At 33.7% G+C, this 23,319-nt stretch overlaps 3 protein-coding genes and 2 pseudogenes across 3 annotated transcripts; all 5 read left to right on the forward strand.

Moving 5' to 3' along the window:
• The first annotated feature begins 3,393 nt into the window (after positions 1-3,393).
• LOC120268662 lies at positions 3,394-5,286 on the forward strand (annotated as a pseudogene).
• A 1,598-nt stretch (positions 5,287-6,884) lies between these two features.
• On the forward strand, positions 6,885-12,321 carry LOC120269109 (leucine aminopeptidase 1-like). The gene is made up of 10 exons (XM_039276394.1): positions 6,885-7,123; positions 8,465-8,879; positions 9,036-9,230; positions 9,319-9,544; positions 9,787-9,913; positions 10,027-10,122; positions 10,298-10,375; positions 10,765-10,825; positions 10,996-11,183; positions 12,056-12,321. The coding sequence occupies exons 1-10, from the start codon at positions 6,911-6,913 to the stop codon at positions 12,182-12,184; spliced, it is 1,728 nt and encodes a 575-aa protein (XP_039132328.1). The 5' UTR covers positions 6,885-6,910; the 3' UTR covers positions 12,185-12,321.
• A 1,031-nt stretch (positions 12,322-13,352) lies between these two features.
• On the forward strand, positions 13,353-16,646 carry LOC120269122. The gene is made up of 7 exons (XM_039276406.1): positions 13,353-13,683; positions 13,784-13,825; positions 14,166-14,248; positions 14,356-14,457; positions 14,590-14,804; positions 15,766-15,860; positions 16,222-16,646. Exons 1-7 carry the CDS (start codon positions 13,536-13,538, stop codon positions 16,467-16,469), a joined length of 933 nt encoding a protein of 310 aa, XP_039132340.1. The 5' UTR covers positions 13,353-13,535; the 3' UTR covers positions 16,470-16,646.
• Positions 16,647-16,710: 64 nt separating this feature from the next.
• Positions 16,711-18,902, forward strand: LOC120269121 (photosynthetic NDH subunit of subcomplex B 1, chloroplastic). Its single transcript, XM_039276405.1, has 6 exons — positions 16,711-17,384; positions 17,489-17,679; positions 17,904-18,161; positions 18,260-18,365; positions 18,435-18,520; positions 18,624-18,902. Exons 1-6 carry the CDS (start codon positions 16,839-16,841, stop codon positions 18,787-18,789), a joined length of 1,353 nt encoding a protein of 450 aa, XP_039132339.1. The 5' UTR covers positions 16,711-16,838; the 3' UTR covers positions 18,790-18,902.
• A 463-nt stretch (positions 18,903-19,365) lies between these two features.
• LOC120269082 lies at positions 19,366-23,283 on the forward strand (annotated as a pseudogene).
• Positions 23,284-23,319: the final 36 nt, after the last annotated feature.

Below are 23,319 nucleotides of genomic sequence, written 5' to 3' on the forward strand. Positions count from 1 at the left end.
ACATTTGGATTTTTCAAGATTGGTTAAACTAAATTACTCAATAGCGCTTACACTCTCATTTAAACCTTTCCAAATAAGATTTTGGACATATATATATATATACACACACACACATACGTACATATACATACAATAAATTTTATCACCCTAAAGCCTTTGAACTCCATTTGATGCATGGATTTTGAATTTTTTTTATTTGAAAATTTTATTATGATAGATTGCATTGAAATGGATTGATGAGTCTTGAAGGGATGGGAACCTAACTTTGTTTTTGGTCTAACCTTTTTACTATTATTATGTTAAAAATCGATTGATGAAATTTGAGCCTAACTCCTTGCCATTTGGAGCATGTTGATTGTTGTTTTTGTTCAATTGTTTTTAAGAATTATTTTAGAATGAAACTCCATGCAAAAACAAGATGAATTTAGTCATTTTTTCGACCATCATATATAATGACAAACATTATGAAAAAGATAATTTATCATCTCCATCACATTATGTGAAAAATCATCATAACTATTTTTATCGGTAAAAGATGAAAAAAATTAGAAGAATCCATCATCCATGAGAAATTTGAAAAAGATTTGGAAGCCAGAAAAACATGTTAGCCTAAGTCAAAACTTATTTTTCAATAAATAAATAAAATTCTTGAACAAATAAATGAATCAAAAACAATGAAATTTTTAAACATTGCTTCAAAAATTCCATTCTGAGGAGAAAATCCATTACAAAAGTGCTGTAAACATATTAAATTCATATTTCCATCTACAAACATGACTACAAAACTCTCTTACTAATCCATCTTCACCTAACCATTCATTACAAAGGATATCATCGATTTTTCGACCACACAAACGGCTCTCACACTCCCATTCCTCTTTTTCTAGCCATTTACATTCTATACTCCATACGATATCTCTAAATAATTTTGCTGCAGAATATCTACAATTATTTATTATATAATTACCAGATTTTTTGCTTTCAAATGGTTTTGAGCCATGATCAACTCTTCCAATAGCAACCATGTTGAGCATTGCCATGCCAGAAGGACGTGTTTCACGATTTTATGACGAAAAATAATCCCCCTACATACCCGAGCAAGTAAATAACCTTTTAAAAAGCTGCATTTGTTAGATATTGGATGCCTGAATCCATTTTCAACTTCATACAGTCGATCTGAAAAACAATGTCAAAAATATATTATCAATATTAGTACTATAACTCATCTACCATAAGAAATGATAAGTTTTGCACCAATCCAAGCACTCAAACAAGCTTCCAAAGTGTCTTTTCGGGCACGATTTTGAAGAACACTAAATATACTCCTTCATATCAAGATACCATAAATTATCAACCCGCATTAACTGCCCAACTTTCTGACTTTTCGATGCTACATAAAAACTCTTACAAACTAGCAAAGATATATGTATATATATACTCATAATTCAAAAAGCAACTATAGCTTTTAATGCTATGAGGAATTAAGAAAATTACCAGCCACGTAAAATTTTGAGATCATGAAGAGATCTAGAAGATGTTGAAGCAATATATGCAACGATTTCTTCAATCAATTCTTGAGGATGATGTCAATAAAAAGACTTGCAATACTTCTCTCCCATACTAACAAAATGAAAAATTATCGGGTTGTAATGTGAGAAAAGAAAATTGAAGACAAACAAAAATGGAAAAGAAAGCAATGAAGGAAAATACATAGAGGAGAAAAATATAGACCTAGATAAGGAAGAAAAACATCCTAACAAACTAGAGAATAATGATCACCACAAATGCAAACTCCCAAACAAAGGCAGTGATAGATGGAAGTGTATATATATATATATATATATAGAAAAACAAAGAAAATAACACATAATAAATGTATGTATATATATACATAGAGAGAGAGAGAGATTGTGTGTGTGTGTGTGTGTGTGTGTTTTTTTTTTTATCTTCTTGCTGGCATGGTTTGCCGGACACAACTTTTTATATTGTTTGTTTGCATGTCATTAGAGATATCAAGGATTTTGTTGTCAATTCTTTGTCTAAGGAGGTAGATTTGATTTTTAATTTTTCACAATTTTTTATCTATTCATATATTTTTCTTTGAACTTATTTGACAAAAGACTTTTTACGTTTATTAGATAATTATATCATTTGTCATAGGATTTTGCTATTATAGGGCATCTGTATGTTACTTTCCTTTGTCTCAATTTAACAGTTGATGGTCATTGTTTTTTCAAACATGATTTTTACGTAATTTGTTTACACCTTTCAACAAAAGATATTAAGGATTACATTTCTCAATAAGTTGTCCAAAAAGGTAAGATTTGCTAAAAGATGGATATGGATGTCAAGATCGTCAACTAATCATTTAAGCATGGTATGAAATAGCTAGATTCATTTTTGGTATTTGAGCTTGACTTCTTAGTCTTTGACCATTATATGTTATAACACAATATATGTTGTTCACTGCTCCCATCCAATCAAGAAGACAATCCGGTGCGGATGTACACATAAATCATCGAGATAAAAAATTTTAGGGTTTGCTAGCTTATGGCAGGATTGGAATGGAATATTTTTTTTCATCATGATCCAAAAATCTAAGATTTGCTAGCTTTTGGCTGGATTGGTACTAAAAAATCTTCTCTTCTTTTAAGAATATCTACTCTTCTTTTGGATTTTATCATAATTTTAATATTGTAAATTACATTTGTAGAAAAAATTGTACGAATTGAAATCAAATCTATTTTTTTCAAAAAATCCAAAAAAACATGAACAATATGATGAACCAAAGAAGAACAACACTAGGAAACCATCTCTCTATATATAGAAATAGAGTACTCTTCCAACACAATCATCAATATCCTAGATCAAACATGGTAAGACTCCAACAAAAAATACATATCATCAGCCTAATTTTTCTACAATTCCAAGATCCTCTTTTGCTCATCCTTCTTTATGATTATTATTATTATTCAATTATCAACCAGTTTGTTTTATTTATAGCAATAAAAAAACACATCATACTTGCATCTTGAATGTATCTGTCCTTATTATAATTTAATGCAATTCGCAGTGTTAGGAAAGCAAAACAAAAGAAAGACAATGAGTACATCCAAATTCAAGACAATTTGTGTTTTTCTTGAGGTGGCACTCTAGGAAAACAAAAAGAGTTATCAAGATGCTTTCGCTATAGATCTTGGCAAAAGAACCCGGTTTGACTTCTTACTTTTACCTAATTTTAATTGTTTTTTTTTTCATCACTCTCTCTTCCGTTCCATTGTTCTTTCTCTATTATTGTTCTTATAATCATATAGCCTACTCATTTGTGTATGCTCAATTACAAAAAATATGAAATAATGTTGCAAATCCCTGCAGGTGATGAAAGACATTAATTTAGTATATGGAGGAGGCAATATTGGACTAATGGGCTTGATATCGCAAACTGTCTTTGATGGTGGAAAACAAGTTCTTGGGTATGGTTTATTTAAAAAAAAAAATTCAAATGGTATTTATTTGAAAAAAATGAAGTTATTAACATTTTTTTCTCCATATGTTTAGTATTATTCCCAAAGCTCTAATGGATAAAGAGGTATGAAAAAAATTATTGAATTTTATGATAAGCTTTCCCAAGAAAAAAAACCACAAATACCAATGGCTATTCGGTAATATATATTGTTTTGTAAATTTGTCAGATCACTGGCATCACTCTAGGAGAAGTAAAACCAGTGGCCAATATGCACCAAAGAAAAGCAGAAATGACTCGCAATTCTGATGCTTTTATTGCTATGCCTGGTTATTACACAACCTACATTTCATATTTATTATATATTCACTAACATTGTTTTATTTTGATATCATTCTATTATCATTCATTATACCAATCCTCTCACAAGTCATAAATTTTTTCTCTTGAAGTAAAAAAAACTAATTAATCTCAATTGAAATTATTATGCAGGAGGTTATGGTACTCTTGAAGAACTTTTTGAAGTGATTACGTTGGCACAATTAGGCATACATAACAAGCCGGTAATTCAATGACAATTATAGGCAAATATAATGGAAATTACGAATAAATTATGACAAACTTATTCATTGTTGTAGGTTGGATTATTGAATATTAATGGCTACTACGACTCATTGCTTTCTTTCATTGACCAAGCTGTAGAAGAAGGTTTCATCAACCCAAGTGCAAGACATATCATTGTCTGCGCTTCAAATGCAAAAGCGACTTATGGAGAAACTTCGAAGTAAAGTTTTTTTACAAATGTTTTTGAAAAAAATACTCTAAAATATGAACATGTTAATAGTTATTACTAATGCGTGAAAAATTCTACTGCAATGACAGGACTACTACCAATGTCATGAACAAGTGTCAAACAGAAAACTAAATTGGAACTATGACCAACTTGAGCACTCCGAAAAAAATGTAAGTTCAATTAAAATATGTGAAAATATCAAGTTAACTACAAATGTATCAAAGGCTAATCATGACTTATGAAAAAACACATATAACAATAATACTTGCGTATCAATTAAAAAAACAAAACAAAATGCATAAATAATTGATTTACTCTGATTACCATGAAAAACAAATGTAACACTAAACGATCCATGCATTAGTAACTATAACATGTTTTTAGTATAGTTTTCCAATTAACAACTTCACATTACTTAATGATGAGCTAAGACGTTATTGTTTTTTTCGAGGTTGACCCATCAAACAACCATGGCAAAAACCTCTCAAATCCAATCCATCTCCCAAAACACACCGAAATTACTACGATCGACCGCAACCTTCCAGCTACCATGGATGACAATGTTGAACACACGAAAGTGTTTCGATGCACATCCATAATAAAAAAATCATGAATGAAATGAAGATATTTTTATTAGTGTACCCTCTTATGTTGCTATTTTTGAATGGACGATAAAAAAACTTGAACTTTTGCCTATATTTAATGCATGGATAAATGCTTCCAAATCAAATGTGATTTCTACAAAAAATTAATGAAACACTTCCAATGAACAACAATTATCATCAAATAAAATATCAATTACATTTAGAGATTTTCCAAAAAAAACAAACAATGAATATATATAAAGAACCAATAAATTGAAATAAAAAAGAGAAAAAACAGTATAGATAACCCGTAGCGTCAGCATGGGCCAGCCACACTAGTTAAAATTTTTTTTACATTCTGCAGTTTGTATTTCATCCATTTATCTCATGTGTGTTTTTTATAAACTTTTATTAAACAGGAGGAGCTACTTGAGAGCTTCACTTAGCCTGATGATAAGTAACACAGGTTAGAGCTATTTTGGATACAAAAGCATTCATTGAAAGGTCATTTAAGTATAGGATGAATGCATTATTATTAGGTAAACTAATTCCAGTTTGTTCATTATCTTAAGAATCAGTCATTTTAGCTTCTGAATTATCTAAGGAAAATGTTTACCAGTTCATGAGTGATTGATTAAGATTTAAATATTATTTATATTCCAAATTTGTATTGGAGTATATATATATATAGGCAAAACATTCTCTGTGGACATTTATGGATGAGAAATATATGGGCGTTCAATTACCAGATGTTGTATCTCGATCCAACGACTAATAAACAGTAATACTGTATGATATACTGTTTTAAATAGTAATTAATGTATTTGTTACTGTAATAATTACAATGTATATATATATCTAGGTACATCAGTCCTAGTTGCTAATGTTGGAATTAATGATTGAAACCTTCTTTGACCAATGAGCAAGTAAATGGATTATATATTCAATTAAAATATAAAAAGAAAAGATGTATTTATATAGAACTTTTGTTATGTTGATGTCTTGCTGTTATTAGTCATTGTTTAATGTCTTGAATTTAACATTTTGTTATGTTGTCGCACTGAGAAACGTTGCACATTCTTTTGGTCTTTTTTCTTGCTGTCCTTTAGTCATTGTTTAATGCCAAAGGCCAGTTAGGGAAACTGATAAAATGCATAGTCCAATGAAGAAGGGATAATGATCTTAATAAATAATTAATTAATCGTTTTAAAATTAATTTTTCTTTTTTTTAAAAAAAAATATTAATTGCTTGTCAGTCAATGTGATAAGTTTCTTGGAATGCCAACCGTAGACGAGAGATCTTTTTATTTTGTTTTTTTAGTTTTGGCAAATGATTAATTATTGTGTCATTTTTTTTTTGGGAAAGTTTAATATTGCAATTTCCATATGTACCTCTTGGAAATTTATAATTTGTTATTTATTTCCTGCAAAATTAAGATTCTCTCACATATAGATATAAAATAAAAATAAACGGAATTTTATTTTATTTTGATAAAATAGATAATTTAATAGGACTCTGTTTTTTTATTGTAGAACTTTATCTAAAAATACATATATTAAAACCTTAATAAATCTAAAAATGAGTACATTAAAACCTTAATAAAGTATAATTTCTTGTATCCTTATAAAAAAAAAACATAGGATACTACATCCACACAAACAAGAAAACAAGTAAACTGAATTTAGAAATATAAATATTTAAATTAAGAAAAAAAAAAGAAAACTCTCAATACATCCCTATATCTAAATCTATTCCCCCAATTTTACAATTCACAATTGGTCCCTTAAAACACATAAACATTCAATTTGCTCCATGAACAAAAAAAAAAACAAATTCCTCTACTTCCCAAACCATACAAACATACTTATTTTAATTTTCACACAAACAAATAATAAAATTATAAAAAACGAAATAAAGAAAAAAAAAACTACAATGAATATTTTCATATAATAATTTAAGACTAAAATAAATAGTTAGAGAAATTGAGGGACCAATTATAAATTTTGCTCAAAAAAGCATCACAAAGCGCACGAGTGTTCGGCGCGCTCGTGACAAGAACGCGCTTGCGAATGGCTCGCGCACTGGTTATTAGTACTTGTGTTCGCATCCCAAGGCCTTCGTCGTTGTTTGCTAAGCCTCTCGCGCCCAGCGCCCTCTCTTGCTTTTCTCTCCGCTTCTCTCGGCCGCCGCCGCGCTCTCTCGTCCACCTGCGTGCTATCATGGCCTCTGCGCCTCGCGCTACACTCGGGCTCACCAAAGCTGTCACTGTTGAGAGCCCTCAGGTCTTGCTCGCTAACTGTTTGTTGAAATGCTTGAATGAGTTGTAGTGACTTTTGTTCTTGCTTCTTTTGAGTTGGGATTTGTGGGTGTTTTGGTGTTTTTTTTTGGATGATGTTGGGGTTTTGATGTTTTGGGTTGGAGAAATGAAGGGTTTTTTTTTGTTGTGTTGTTTGAAAGTTCTGATTGAGTTCTCTCTTTTGGTGCATTGGGATTTGTGGTTGTTTTTGTTGCTTTTTGGATTGATGATGCGGTTTTGATGTTTTGGACCTTTGGTTTGGAGAAATGGCGGGTCTTTTTGGTTTGTTGAATTTCCTGCTTGAGTGTGGTGGTTGTGAAATTTGTTCTGCTCTGGCGTGTTAGGGTTTATGTTATGCATATTTTATGGATTTATTTTTTTATTTTGATCATGAAAAGGAACGGTTTTTCTCTTATGAGCTGTTGAAATTCTTGAGTTATGGCAGTCTTTGATGAAATCCTTGAGAGAGGGAGGGTGTATGTTTTTCTCTATTTTTTTTTTTTTCTTTTTTCGTTTTGGATTTGGTGTCGAGGTTTTTAAGGTTGTGTTTTTTAATCTGATGTTAGATCCGTGTTTGAGGAATCTACTGGTTGATCAATTCTGTGATCTGAAATTTATACCTGTATGAACTGCTTCTATTATGATTTTCCATTTATCATTCTTTTTTTATTTTTTTTTACTGAATAGCATCACCAACTTGGGTTTTAGGTGTTTGATGAAGCTAGGGAAGAAGCAGATGCTTTGTCACTTTCTTGATAATTTGGGTTTATCTTCTTCAAATATAAGCTTTCTGTCATTGCTTTAGATAATCTAAGGGATGATTTATAGCCAGTGGTTGTCTCTATTGGGGGCCATAGTTTTTGCTTGCCTCCAAAGTTTTTTGGTTCGTTTGTTCTTTTTGGTTTAACTTGTTATTTGAGCTGGGTTGGAATCTTACAAACGATGATGGATGATGTGATCTATATTTGACAAATGAACTCATCACTCTAAAGCTCTAGAGTGGTTCTCTTGTCTCTGACTGTATTCATTCTTTAATCTTAGCATTCTTTGGTTTCTCTGTTTTTTTGTAGAGTATAATTTACTTTGCCAAGTAATCTACCTTGATAGAACATATTTTCTCTGATCCATTGATTGATGACATTTACCTTTTGATTGGCTGAATTTTGAATAGTTCTACATCATTAAGGATTGATTTTATTATTATTATTATTATTATTATTATTATTATTATTATTATTATTATCGGGGATGTTAATAGATGTTATTTTTGAAGTGTTTGTTCAAACCTAAAGCTATTTGTTTGAATTTTGTATCTGTCCTCCCACAGATTGCATTTTCTGCAAAGGAAATTGATATCATAGAATGGAAGGGAGACATGCTTGCTGTTGCTGTCTCTGAGAAAGATATGTCTAGGGATTCAAACTCTAAGTTTGAGAACTCCATACTGAAACGTTTAGATGAGAAACTTGGTGGTCTTCTGGCGGAAGCTACCGCCGAGGAAGATTTTACTGGGAAAGCAGGCCAGTCAACAGTTCTCAGGCTTCCTGGCTTGGGCTTCAGAAGGATTGGTCTAACTGGCATTGGGCAATACTCACCTGTTTCTACTGCAAGCACATACCGTGGTGTTGGTGAGGCTGTTGCAGCTGCTGCAAAAGCTGCACAGGCAAACAGTGTGGCTGTAGTTCTTGCGTCTGAGATATCTGAAGAATGCAAGCTAAAAGTGGCTTCAGCGATTGCTTCAGGTATCTAATAAATGCACCCATAATATCTCATCATCTGCTAATGTCTCAAGTAAATATCAGGTCATATTCAGAATGAGAAAAAATTCTGCTTAAGTTTGCTTCATTTCTGGTAACAAACTTCTGCATTAAAATTCTCTTTCATTGTTGCCTTTGAAGGAACTGTGCTTGGCGTGCATGAAGACAATAGGTTTAAGTCTGAACAAAAAAAGACACATCTTAAAACAGTTGATGTTGTTGGATTGGGTTCTGGGGTGGAACTGGATAAGAAACTTCAGTATGCAAGTGATGTTTGCTCGGGAGTTATCTTTGGAAAAGAACTTGTAAATGCACCAGCTAATGTGCTCACTCCAGGTTAACCATCGCACTTACTTCTATCATCCTTTCGTGTATTTATAAAACGTATGAGGGTTGAGTGTGGCTTTGTTGGTGGTATTTTTAGGTGTACTAGCAGAGGAGGCTTCTAAAGTTGCCTCACTGTACAGTGATGTCTTTACCGCAAAGATTTTAGATGAAGAGCAGTGCAAAGAATTAAAAATGGGCTCATACTTGGGTGTTGCTGCGGCATCTGCAAACCCACCTCACTTCATCCATCTATGCTATAAACCTCCAGGGGGTGATGTGAAAACCAAACTCGCAATAGTTGGAAAGGGATTGACATTTGACAGGTGATGTTTATTTACACAGTTCAATATTCAAATTCAATATTTTTTCCCTTGGAAATTGGGAAAGTTGTGACACCATGGTCATATTTTTTCATGTTATTCTTGACATAACTGTTTTAGTGCCTTTTATACCGGCCATAAAAAGGTTTTCTGTCTTGATATCATTGGCTTGCGTTGCTTCCTCATGTAGTGAGGAATATATTTAGTTTCCTGGAACTCTAACCTGTATTCTTTATGTATCTCAGTGGTGGTTACAATATCAAGACTGGTCCCGGTTGTTCAATAGAGCTAATGAAATTTGATATGGGAGGTTCAGCTGCAGTATTTGGTGCTGCAAAAGCAATAGGCCAAATTAAGCCTCCAGGAGTTGAGGTAAGTTGCACTATGCCTTCAGTAAAAAGAGTTATCCATAATTCCTGTGCATTCTTTAGTTGAAATTGTTTTTATTACTTGCATTATTGACCAAATTCAAATTTCCTTTCCAGGTTCATTTCATAGTTGCGGCTTGTGAAAATATGATTAGTGGTACTGGTATGAGGCCAGGTGACATAGTCACGGCTTCAAATGGAAAAACAATTGAGGTACTTTATTTTATTTCTTTTCTATGATACAGTCCAATAGCTATGAACATTGTTACATGACTATGACGTAAATGGCAAATAAAAACTTACTTATCTCTTTTGCTACTTTGCAGAAAATGAAAAAAAAAATTTATTGTGGACTTATGATTTCACTTAATTTTGTCTCTAAATCCAGGTCAACAACACCGATGCTGAAGGAAGGCTTACACTTGCAGATGCTTTGATTTATGCTTGCAACCAAGGTGTCAAAAAGGTATTGAGACATAATGGTGCTATTATCACTAGAGTGATTACTGTATATCATATGTTTTTTTATTCTTGTCTTCAAATTTTGCTGTGTTTAGCTCATGGCCTAATAAAGATCTTGGAAATCGTGACACATTTTTTTCCTCTGTAAGCCTATGATCTGATTTCCAAGTATTCTTACGAGTTTAATAATGATTAACTATAGTCAACATAGCTATTTATGTGATCATCTTATAGGTGTGAAACAGAGAATGAAAATGTTGTCTTATGTACTTTTTATGCACCTGATTGGTTTGAGTTTAACCTTCTTGTAAATTAGTGAAGATGTTTTCACCCTATTAAACACAATGAACATAATCGTTTTTCTCTTGACAATTTCTTTACTTCATGATGCAGGTTATTGATCTTGCAACCCTGACAGGAGCTTGTGTAGTTGCCCTTGGTCCCAGCATTGCAGGTCAAAAGTTTACATTACTATTTATCTACATGCATGATACTAGTGGAAATAATTTTTTTTTTTAAATACTTCCTATTAAAACCAGAGCCTTTGTTTCTACTTCTTCATTTTAAATAAATTAATTTTGGCATGAATGTGTCTAACATCGAGCCAATTAATTTCTTTTTTAGGAACTTTTACACCAAATGATGAACTAGCGAAGGAGGTTGCTGAAGCTTCGGAGATCACAGGTGAGAAGTTTTGGAGAATGCCACTTGAAGAAAGCTACTGGGAGTCTATGAAATCTGGTGTAGCCGATATGGTCAATACCGGAGGACGCCAAGGTGGTGCTATCACTGCTGCCCTTTTCCTAAAACAGGTGCATACCATCTTTTCTTGCTGCAATTTTCGATTCTTTTGTCAATTTAGTTCTCCCATCACATCATATATAGATGGACGACACTTATGCATCATCTTTTGTTCCAAATTGTTTGATTTCATTATCATTGCATGTTCTTTCATTTTCTTGTTCCTTTTATTTCTTCTTTCAACGAAACACAAGAAGAACAATTTCTTTCATGCTTGCTTTTCTGGATGGTTGGATTGATTTAAAATAGAGGAAAAGCAAAGACAAAGGAATGGGACATGATTGACAGAAATAACAAGATTATTGTATCAATACTTTCTTTATCATTTGTCTAACCATTTTATTTATGTTTTTCTTTTCTTACTAAACACAAGAAAAACAATTTCCTTGTAATCATCTCCGTACGCTCTTAATTTTCCTTTTACAGAATATCAAATTAGGGTTTAATCTGTATTTTCTTCCATTTAACCAAGCACGGGTAAAACACAACTTGCTTGTTTTGCAGAGTGTTTAATTATGGTGTACTCTATATTTTCTTCCTGTTTTCCTTCCCATGATATAGAAATGTGTTTCTATGGAATTTCGAATCAGGGTTTACTCTGTATTGTCTTGCAGATCTACATTCAACTAAATGAAAGGAAGAATGATTTTGTTCATGTTGTCTTTCATACACTCGGAAATTTTCTGCTGTGGATGAGAATACCAAATTAGGGTTTAACATATATTTTCTTCATTCAAGCAAACACAAGCAACAAATAAGAGTTTCATTCTTGTTATCTTTTCATATGCCCCGAAATTTTCTTTTCATGTATAGTATCAAATTAGAGTTCAGTCCCGATACGAATGTTAATCAAATCAATTTTTTTTTTCCATTTGTGCTGCAGTTTGTCGACGAGAAAGTTCAGTGGATGCACATCGACATGGCCGGCCCTGTATGGAATGAGAAGAAGAAAACCGGGACCGGTTTCGGGGTTTCGACTCTTGTTGAATGGGTGCTCAAGAACTCTTCTTAAACCTCATCAAATTTGAAGTTACAACTCGAAAAATTACTCAATAAAAACGCGGTCATTGTTTGAAGTTATGCATGACTTGTTTTTTATTTCTTCATTTTGATTTGGAACTGTTGAATTTTATTCATGTTTTCTGGTTATTGTGTTTGTTTATTTACATTTTTTTTTTTTGCTTTGGTTAAAAATTTAAAGAAAATAAAATAAAATTTTGTCTAAAATAATGTGAGTGTTTGTCATGACGTCACTATATGAAAAAATTTATTAATTGTTCTCTCAAAAAAATTTAAAAAATATCAAATAACAGGTATTTCAGATTTTCAATAATAACTTTAATGATGATCTACTTAAAAGTTAAAACCTTTTTATTTTTATTTTTATTTTTTTATAATAAAGCCTGAACCAAGGTTTTTATTTTTGTTGTTTATTTTTTTAATAAAAAAAAGCTCCCTGATCAGTCATCATGCTTTTCTTTTGCTTTTTTTCTTTTTTTCTTTTTTTGTAAATTTCCAGGTGGCATTTCTAATTGGGATTATGTTTGGAATTTTTCAGATAAACCTCTGAAATTTAAAAACTATTTTTCGGACAGCAGCCTTTTGTGTACTGTCTGAAGACTCTGAACATGAATCAAAATTTTCATTTTAATCCCTTAAAAAGTAAAATATAATTCGTTTAAACACCCTCAAATAATGAAAATTCCCAATGACCCCCTAAACAATAATAATAATAATAATTAAAAAAACACAATTACAAACAACTCCCTCCATTTTTTTTTACTTATCTAATTTTATAGATTTTTTTTAGGTTTTTTACTTGTCTATTTTAAAAAAAAAGTTGTGAAACATTAAATATTAACATTTTTAATCAAATTATATTTAACTATACATTTTTTAAAAATATATTTTAAATAAAAGTAATCTTAAAAAGTTAGTATAATTTTTATAAATTATATATTATAAACTAATTTTAATTAATTTTTTTAATCAATGCAATTTAAATTTAGTTAAAATTGACTCATAAAAAAGGAGGAGTATAATATATATATATATGATATATTTTTCTCTCCCAAAGGTAATTTAAAAAAACCCTGCAATAAAGTATAATTCTTGTTTTTCATAAAAACCCTTACAAGAAGTCAAATTTTGTTTTTGGGTCCCTAGCTTGGGTTCTATAGAATAAGGTGAAAAAAGCTCACACCTTTCTACCATTCTCTTGTTTTCGAGAAGACGACCTTCTTCTCCGAAGAGCGATCGATCTCGCTGGAGTCGAGAGAGAGGAAGCTTTGGTTCCAATCATGGAGATCATCTGAGACGTATAGCATCACCGATTCAATTGGGTTTCGCTTCGGAGTGTGGAGATGAGCAGCGTTTCGATCACAGTCATGTCGCTGAACTTGCATGAAGGGGAGCAGGACAGTGGAAGCCCGAACTCGTGGGAGAAGCGCAGGGACCTTTGCCTCAGCGTCATCACCAGTTACTCCCCTACTGTTCTGTGCACTCAGCAAGGTTCCAAGTTTTCTCGGTTTCTCAGATTGAATGCGTTGATTTGAGCTTTTTGATCCTTTTTTATGGAATCGTTTTGTTTGTTGTTTGTTTTTGGGTTTAGGGTTGAAGTGGCAGCTGGATTTTCTTCAGCAAAGTTTACCAGGTAAGCACTGTATGATGCATTGATCTCTGGAGATTAGTTTATGGTTTATGTAGCTTGGATTGTAGATCGCCATTGTTATTCATACCGAGTTTGTCATTCTATTAGTGCACGTGAAGATGATAACTTTACTAAATTTTTGTTGGAATGAGACCTCTCCATTTTGTGAATAATGTTCTGATAAAGCTTCTCTTGTTTTGGTAGTGGATTAGTTTGGTATTGGACAAATAAGTTGCTTTAAATACTCTCTCTAATTTGATAATGTAGTAGTTCGGCAACTTGCTATGCTTTCTGGACTTATTATTCACTAGATGTGTGTTCAATTCTTCTTGTTTTAATCAAGGTTATGAGCAGTTTGGGATTTCAAGGAAAGGACCTCAGGATACTACAGATGAATATTGCACTATTTTCTATGATAAGGAGAAGGTATGAAACTCTTCTTAAGAGCTTATATTGCTTCTGATATTAATGCTTCAGTAGCATAATTACTGGGGGAAAAAATTCTGATTAAGTTCTTTCGAAGTATTATGAAGGTGGAGGTTCTTGAAGGTGGTACCTTTTGGTTGTCAGAATCACCATCTGTTCCAGGAAGCATGTCGTGGGGATCAACGGTTCCTTGTATTGCTACTTGGGCAATATCCTTTTTAAGTATTATATTAAGTAGTGATACGATTTATGACTTTTTGTTAATTGCAATTAGTTCTGACTGTGTAATTATTATGCTGCCCAATTTTAGTTATAACTTGTTGCTTTGACATTATTTCTACACATTTCAACTCAAGAGAGTTGAACCACCTGGTTTCAGCTTCCAGATTGTAAATACAAATATGGATGAGTTCAGTCCTCGTGCACGCAGACGGAGTGCTTTGCTCACATGGCAACACATAGCTTCCTTGCCTCCTAGCTTGCCAGTAGTGTACTGTGGAGGATTCAACACACAGAAGGAATCTACTACTGGCCGGTTTCTGCTTGGGAGATCAAGGTATCTTGATACACCAGGAGCCTTTATGTTAATTTTCAAGTACTTGAAAAATAACTACTAGTTAGTTGATAATGCCTGTTTTGTTAGATTTTCCATGTGATGTATTTTATCTATTTGCTGTAAATTGTTTGTTACGTATCTTTTATTGTTTTTACAATACAATAGGAAACAAATTGCCCTTCAGTGGTGCTACTAAGACTTTGCTTTGCATCATGGATAAGACAAGTCAAATAAAATAAACACATTACATTGAAGATGTAAAATAAATTGGAACAGTATTACTTACCTTTTTCAGTATTGATTCTTCAGTTGCAAAGAAGCAATTGGAGGGAAAATTCTTTCCATAATTTATACAGGTATAATTTTACAAACTTTATTGTCTTGCTACTAATTCATCTCTTCTTGTCAAAGACTTCATCTGTGATGTTCATATAAGACAAAATGAAGCATTTCAGCCAGTGAGATAGTTTCCCTGATATTATTAATTCGAGCATCATTAGACTCATCTAATACCCAGTTATCTAATATATTGTGCTTTGTACTTTGGAAAATGTGTGTATATGTAAATATATTTATGAACTACTGAAAAGGTATGTTATTGGCTCCTTCTACTAGTCAAGTTTGCACTTATCCTTACTAAGTTCATTGAGGCCAAACTTAATATAATCATTAAGATATTTCTAGTTGCACTAATATTTTCATTATTCACATTTATACCTTCATATTCTTTAATTATTCCTGTGGTTTCCCAATACTATTGAAGTATGACTTATTCAAAGTAATTTGTTCATATTTTGCAGTGCCTTTATGTTTTCAGTGCTGCAAGTTGATTAGTAGCATTACAAAGTTTTTAAGTTACAAGAGTTTTACCATTGGATATGCCTATATGTGGCTTAAAGATGTTTGTCTTGATAAAATGTAACTGACGACTTGATGGTTGTTCTTCATAATATGACTGCAGAGAGCATGGAGTTGTCGGTGACATGCGAGATGCTTGGCCCAATGCACGGGTGCGGAAAAATTTGTCACTGATACGGACTTACCATGGATTCAAAGGTGAGCTATTTTGGTGGTGATGCATTTTATCTTCCCTGATTTCTTATTAAAGATTTTGTTCCTCCCCAGAAAATAAATGTTGGGGCTAAAATGTAGGATTTTATAAATAAAAAGAATTTGTCATATTTGCATACTTCCCCATGAGTTCATTCCCAAAGATTTATGAAACATTTAAATCTTTATAATCTTTCATGAAAGTGCAAATAGCTTAGGGAATTCTCTAGATAGTAATTGTATGTTATTCCTGCTCTATTTTTTACTTCTACGTAGATAAGGATATTGTAAGGTATATTTTTTAGTATGTCTGAATATACCAAAGAAATCAATTTGTGAATGTATTTCAATCAACATGGTCATGTAGGTGACAAACAAGGTGCGATGGAGTTTCTCAAGCTGATATTCAGAGCACTCTGTCTCTGCTGGGATCGCCAAACTCAGGATTTGCACATTGATTGGATTCTCTTCCGGGGAAGGTCTCTAGTGCCGGCATCTTGCGAAGTTATAAATGACAACAACAATGGGCTTTATCCATCATCTCATTACCCTATTTTTGCCGAGTTCATGCTTCCCCGTACTGTGCGGCTGATTGATGCCCCTCTTGACAGATAAAGTTCCTTCTTTTTCGATCTCCCACTTCAATACAAGTCTGTTGTAATTGCTGCATGTTTTATATTGACAGTACCCAGAATGTTTTTTTATGTGATTACTTAAAACAAATTCCGGCATAATTATTGTTCTTTGATTCTGTCATTGTAGCAATGGAATCATTGGAATGATCACTGTGTTTATCTGAATTCTTGATTCAAATGAAGTGCTCTTTTTGGTTAATCTTTACTTTCAGGGACTCATTGGCAAATTCAGAACCCTGCAGGTGCCTACATTGAAAAACACACTTATCCTTCCCTCCTCCACACATTCAAACCATCCAAACCTTAATATAAAGACCAGTGGATCTTCACCACCATTAGAGCTCCATCCATGGCTTCTCATCATCTCCATTTATTCCTCTCACCTTCAAAGTTTTCAGTTTCCATTTTCAAACCATCACACAAGGTCTCATTCCCCAAGAAGTTTGGCTTCTCCACCCATGCCAAGAAGAAGAACCCCTGGTTCGATCCCTTCGACTTCGGTGACGACCCTGACATGGAGTACGGCTCTCTCTTTTCTGATGGCAAGCAGGAGGAGGACCCCCGCCCGCCCGATAACCCCGACAACCCTTACGGCTTCCTCAAGTTCCCTCAAGGCTACAATGTCGAGATCGCTTCCCTTGGTTCCAAAATTCGTGGTGATGTTCGTCGTTGTTGCTGTGTAGTCTCCGGTGGTGTCTATGAGAACCTCCTCTTCTTCCCAGCCATCCAACTGATCAAGGATCGGTATCCTGGGGTGCAGGTGGATGTGGTCACTTCACCGAGAGGCAAACAGACTTATGAGATCAACAAGAATGTCCGGTGGGCTACTGTTTACGACCCCGATGATGACTTCCCTGAACCTGCTGAGTACACTGACATGCTTGGCGTGATGAGGGTCCGTTCATCGATCCATCCTTCTGCTCCTTTGATATATATCGCATATGAAACGTCACCTGACTATGAAAGTGCATTTGTGTTGTTTGTTCTTCTTTGTGACAGAATAGGTACTATGATATGATCTTGTCGACAAAGCTTGCCGGATTGGGACATGCAGCATTCCTCTTCATGGCATCTGCCAGAGACAAAGTAAGTTATGTCTATCCAAATGTTAATGGAGCAGGTGCAGGTCTACTTCTCACAGAAACACTCATTCCACCTCTACTCAACCTCTCCGAGTTGGGATTTAACATGTGAGCTTCTTTGTGAATGTGTGTATGTATTTGTGATGTATACTTTTTTTTTTCTTTCATTTATTTGGAGATTGGTGTATTTGCATTTCTATACTTGGATCCATATCATCCCTGCATTTTTACAAACAAACATGGTTTTGGGATCATAGTGTTGAATGGTTAAGTAGTTTAATTTATGCTTTGGTGTCGCGTGATACATTATTCGATTTCATGCTTAATGACAGGTACCAACAGATGACTGAATGGTTAGGAAGACCAGCTCGTAACGTGCCACGCGAACCAGTACCTCCGCTGAAAATTTCGATCTCGAAGAAACTCAAAGCATATGTGCAAGAGAAATATACAAATGCAGGTGTACAGAAGAATAAATACATTGTAATTCATGGAATAGAGTCTGATTCCATCGCATCGATGAAATCTAGAGGTGACGATGATAGTTTACTACCTATACAAATATGGGCCGAAATAACAAAGGACATAAGGTATACATTTATCTGATATTTCACCGCTTCATAAGCTCATAAATGTAATGTATCGACTATCTACAAACTAACAAATGTTTACCTGATTTGTGAATCAGGGGTGTCAAGCCTCTGTTTATAATACCTCATGAAAAAGAGCGCGATGATGTCGAGGAAGCCATCGGAGACGATGCAAGCATTCTGTTCACTACTACACCAGGCCAGGTATTTATTTCTTCATCATAGAGATCACAATGTGTGTATATATATACATTTATATTTTTCTGTATACAGTTAGCAGCAATAATCAATGATTCGGTCGGCGTTATCAGCACAAACACAGCAGCTATTCAGCTTGCAAATGCTATCGAAAAACCAAGGTATTTAATTCGATAAATGATCGATAGAACATCATGAAATTTTTTATTTTTCTGTTTTTCTGATGATGATGATGATGATGATGATGATGATGTTTAATTGCAGTATTGCATTGTTTGGATCAGAAGAAAAAGGGAGATTATTTGTTCCTGATGCAAAAGAGAAGAAGTGTTCAGTGATTGCATCAAAAACAGGAAAATTAATCGATATCGATGTCGAGACAGTGAAAAATTCAGTTGATATGTTACAAGGCTCTTTAGTTTTCGCATGAACTATCGATGTTTTTTTATTGGTTTTTGTTTAATGACTTTAATTGTAGATAGTTTGTGAATTTTATACACTGATTATTGAAAGATAATCAGAAATTATTACTGTTTTTTTTAATATTGATGTTGAGAATTTTTATACACTAGCTATTAATAATATTGATTTAAATTATCAAGTTTTTATTTTTAGTATTTAATAATTACTAAGAATAAAAATGGAGAGTAATTAACATGATCTAAATATAAATATACTCATAATTTCATCCTCATTTTAAAATTTTTTTATAAAATCTAAATTAATATTGGAAAACTACTTAAAGTATAAAAATGAAGATATATATATATATATTAAATCTCAATTAAAAACAAAAAAAATTATGACAAAAATTCAAAAAGAAAATGAAGAGAAACCTTTACATCAATTTTTAAATAATGAAAATGTACTTTATATGCAAAATAAATAAATAAATTAAAATTAATAAATTTTTTCTCTTCTTTTTTTTCAAGTAATTTCTAATTTCTTGTTTTTCAAGGGTTTAAATAGTAAAAGAAAATCCCCTATTTCTTTTTTTTTCTTCTTCTTTTTGTTTTTTTTTTTCATTTCTCTCTTCGATTTCGGATTTCTTTGGTTCCTTCTTCTCCGTCGCCTTCGATGGCGATCCCTCGATTCGGGACGCTGCGCGCGTTGATGAGCGTGGCGTTCGTGCTCCTCATCGTCGGCAGTGAAGGCTTCTACCTCCCCGGCGTTGCCCCCGCTGACTTCAAGAGGGTCAGGCCTTTAAATTTTAGATTGCGTTTCATTGAATTGAGTGATCTCTGTCTCTTGGTTTTGATCTTTATTATATTAATTTTTTTATCATTTGGATTGATTAGGAATTGCGATTTTGTAGTAATTTTTTTGTGATGGGCTTGAATCCATGATGTAGAGCATGATTATTCTCTTTGATTTGAGGAATTATTTGAGATAGGATGCTTTTATGGGTTTTTTACTGTGAATTTTCTCTGGAATGAAATTGACTCTCTTTTTCATGTGTTAAAGATGAACTTTTTAATCCTCAAATGATTTGAACTCTAAGTCAGTTGGGTTAGAGGTGGGAGAAAACAATGAGTTCGACTGAAAATTTTGATTTTGAGAACAATTGGTTTTGGTATTGCAGTAGAGCTGATTCAAATTTGCTGGTACAAATTGTTGTTGAAACTTAGGTTGATTTGTGTTGTTTCTTCAAGCGCCAACCAATTGCCAAATTTTGGTTTCTTATTTTTTTTCAGCTTTCGTTGATCTGTCATGCTCTTATCAAGTTTTTTTTATTAGTTCATTCTTGCCATCAGCTAGTTTGTTCCATCGTTTACCTGGCTTGAATTCGCACCTTCCATGATTTTTTTCAGCAGATTTTAACATGAGATTTATTCAGCTTATTTGATTTTTGTTATAAATAACTGAAGCATATGAGATTGTTGAATATGCCTTATGAAGCAGTCACGCCAATTGGAATTAATTCTGTGGAAAATTAGATATTTCTTTTTCTTTTTTTTAGCAGCAAGCCTGAAGTTTTCTGTTAGATTATGTGATTGTATGTGAGAAATAGTCTGTTACTAACCTTTCTGTGATGATGCTTGTGATTGTGCAGAAAGATCCATTGCATGTGAAAGTGAATAAACTTACTTCTACAAAGACACAGCTTCCATATTCATATTATTATCTTCCTTTTTGTAAGCCGAATATCATAGTTGACAGTGCAGAAAATCTAGGAGAAGTTCTTCGCGGTGATCGTATTGAAAATTCTCCTTATGTTGTGAGAAGCGCTTCTCACAATCTGATTTTTCTTTCTAAATTTTTTTTCTTAAATTATTAGATCCTACTTGGGTATTGTTCTGATAAGTGCTGCCCCTCCCAGTTTGAGATGAGAGAACCTCAAATGTGTAATATTGTTTGCAAAATGACACTCACAAACAAAGGTGCAAGGTACTTTAAGGAGAAGATAGATGATGAATACCGGGTGAATATGTGAGCCACCTTGTATTGCCGTACTTTCTTTTCTTCATGGATTTTGAAACTGTTATAATTGTTATTTGTTTTTAATGTTAAACTTTGTGTTATGAGTCACAGGATTCTTGACAACCTTCCTCTGGTTGTTCCTGCGAAGAGGGTGGATCAGGATTTGAATATGATTTATCAGCTCGGATATTACGTTGGTTTCAAAGACACCTTTTCTGGGGTAACCATTTACTATTATATGATAATTATTGTGCTGTAAGTCCCTTGGAATTACCAGATAATATATTGATGTTGTTTGTGAAAACTTGTTGCAGGCTAAGGGATGAGCAGTATTTTCTTTACAATCACTTATCCTTTACAGTGAAGTATCATAAAGATCCAGATGTAGACCTTGCAAGGATTGTGGGATTTGAGGTCAGGCCATTCAGGTTTGTCTTAGTTTATGCATTACTCTCTTGTTGGGCTTTATTGATCTTAGGAAAAAGGAACCTCTCTTTAATAGAAATTGAAATTGTGCTCATCATCTTTCCTCTATCTCCAGTGATTCCATTTCATCTTCTTTAACTCTTATTCTTCATACTTTCCTACCCACCATCTTTTTTTTTTATTCACATGCTAACCAACCATATATCCACTCTCCTGTCCTCCCCACTTATAGGCTGTTAAGTGAGATTGTGTTGGCAAGCATATCTAGTTAGTGAGGAGATAACCTTTCTTCCTAAACAGAGCATAGTCTCTATCATTTTTTATTTTATTATTTATTTATTTATTTATTGTAGCATTCATTTCCAATGAACCTTTCTTCTCATTGCTTACATTGGCTCTTGCCCGGACTAATTATACATTTTTTCCTCTTTTGTGGTTCAAGTGTTAAACATGACTATGAAGGTGAGTGGTTGGGCAATAAGACTCGTTTGAACACATGTGACCCGCATGCAAAACAGATTGTAGTGAACTCTGCTAACCCACAAGAGGTTGATGCAAACAAAGACATCATTTTCACATATGATGTTGAATTCAAGGTGAGATGATGAAGAAGCATTATTTTTTTCCCCATCTTCCTTCATTAGTTGAACTCAAAAACATAATAACAATAAGCAGCCACATGCTGATGAAACTCTGTTTGTGGTTTGCTATACTCTTGCCTGCAGGAGAGTGATGTGAAGTGGGCGTCCAGATGGGATATTTATCTTTTGATGGCTGATGCCCAGATTCACTGGTTCTCGATTGTAAACTCCATGATGATTGTTCTCTTCCTCTCGGGTATGGTAGCCATGATCATGCTCCGAACACTATACCGAGATATTTCCAAGTACAACCAGCTGGAAACCCAAGAAGAAGCCCAAGAGGAAACAGGATGGAAATTGGTCCACGGAGATGTGTTCAGGCCACCAGCTAACTCAGACTTGCTGTGTGTGTACGTTGGAACAGGTGTTCAGTTTTTCGGAATGCTACTTGTGACGATGCTCTTTGCAGCCCTTGGCTTTCTTTCTCCATCAAACCGGGGAGGGCTGATGACAGCCATGGTTATACTTTGGGTGTTCATGGGTATATTTGCTGGATACTCTTCTGCCCGTCTCTACAAAATGTTCAAAGGTACGGAATGGAAGAAGATCACATTGAAGACAGCCTTCATGTTCCCCGGAATCATCTTCGGAATCTTTCTTAATCTTGAATGCACTTATCTGGGGTCAGAAGTCCTCTGGTGCAGTGCCGTTCACCACCATGTTTGCTCTAGTACTGCTTTGGTTCGGCATCTCAGTACCTCTATCATTTGTCGGTGGCTACATTGGTTTCAAAAAACCAGTCCCCGAAGATCCCCGTCAAGACAAACAAGATCCCCAGGCAAATACCAGAACAAGCTTGGTACATGAACCCAATCTTCTCAATTCTCATCGGAGGCATTCTCCCATTTGGAGCAGTATTCATTGAGCTCTTCTTCATCCTCACCTCAATCTGGCTGAACCAGTTCTACTACATTTTTGGTTTCCTTTTGTTCGTCTTTCTTATCCTCATCGTCACCTGCGCCGAGATTACCATTGTGCTATGCTATTTCCAGCTTTGCAGCGAGGATTATTTATGGTGGTGGAGATCATACCTGACTTCAGGTTCATCTGCACTCTATCTCTTCCTTTATGCTATATTTTACTTCTTCACAAAGCTTGAGATCACAAAACCTGTGTCTGGTGTGCTCTACTTCGGTTACATGCTTGCAGCGTCGTATTCGTTCTTCATTCTAACTGGTACAATTGGCTTCTATGCTTGTTTCTGGTTCACAAGGCTGATCTATTCTTCAGTGAAGATTGATTGATTGATTTTTTTAGGTTTTTTCAACCTATTTCTTTTTTGTTATTACAAGAGAACTTGAGGGATTTGTCCTCCCCAGTTCATTTTTGGATTAAATTCTTATTTTAGATGTTATTCATTTAGACAATTCTTTAGTTTGCTCTGTGCTTCCTGATGTTGTTTTTTCCCTCACCATTATAAATGAATTTATTCTTCATGATTTTTTCAAGTTAATTTTTTTATTGTTTGTGAT

Source organism: Dioscorea cayenensis, chromosome 9 (genome assembly GCF_009730915.1).
Source record: "Dioscorea cayenensis subsp. rotundata cultivar TDr96_F1 chromosome 9, TDr96_F1_v2_PseudoChromosome.rev07_lg8_w22 25.fasta, whole genome shotgun sequence".
NCBI lineage: Eukaryota > Viridiplantae > Streptophyta > Magnoliopsida > Dioscoreales > Dioscoreaceae > Dioscorea > Dioscorea cayenensis.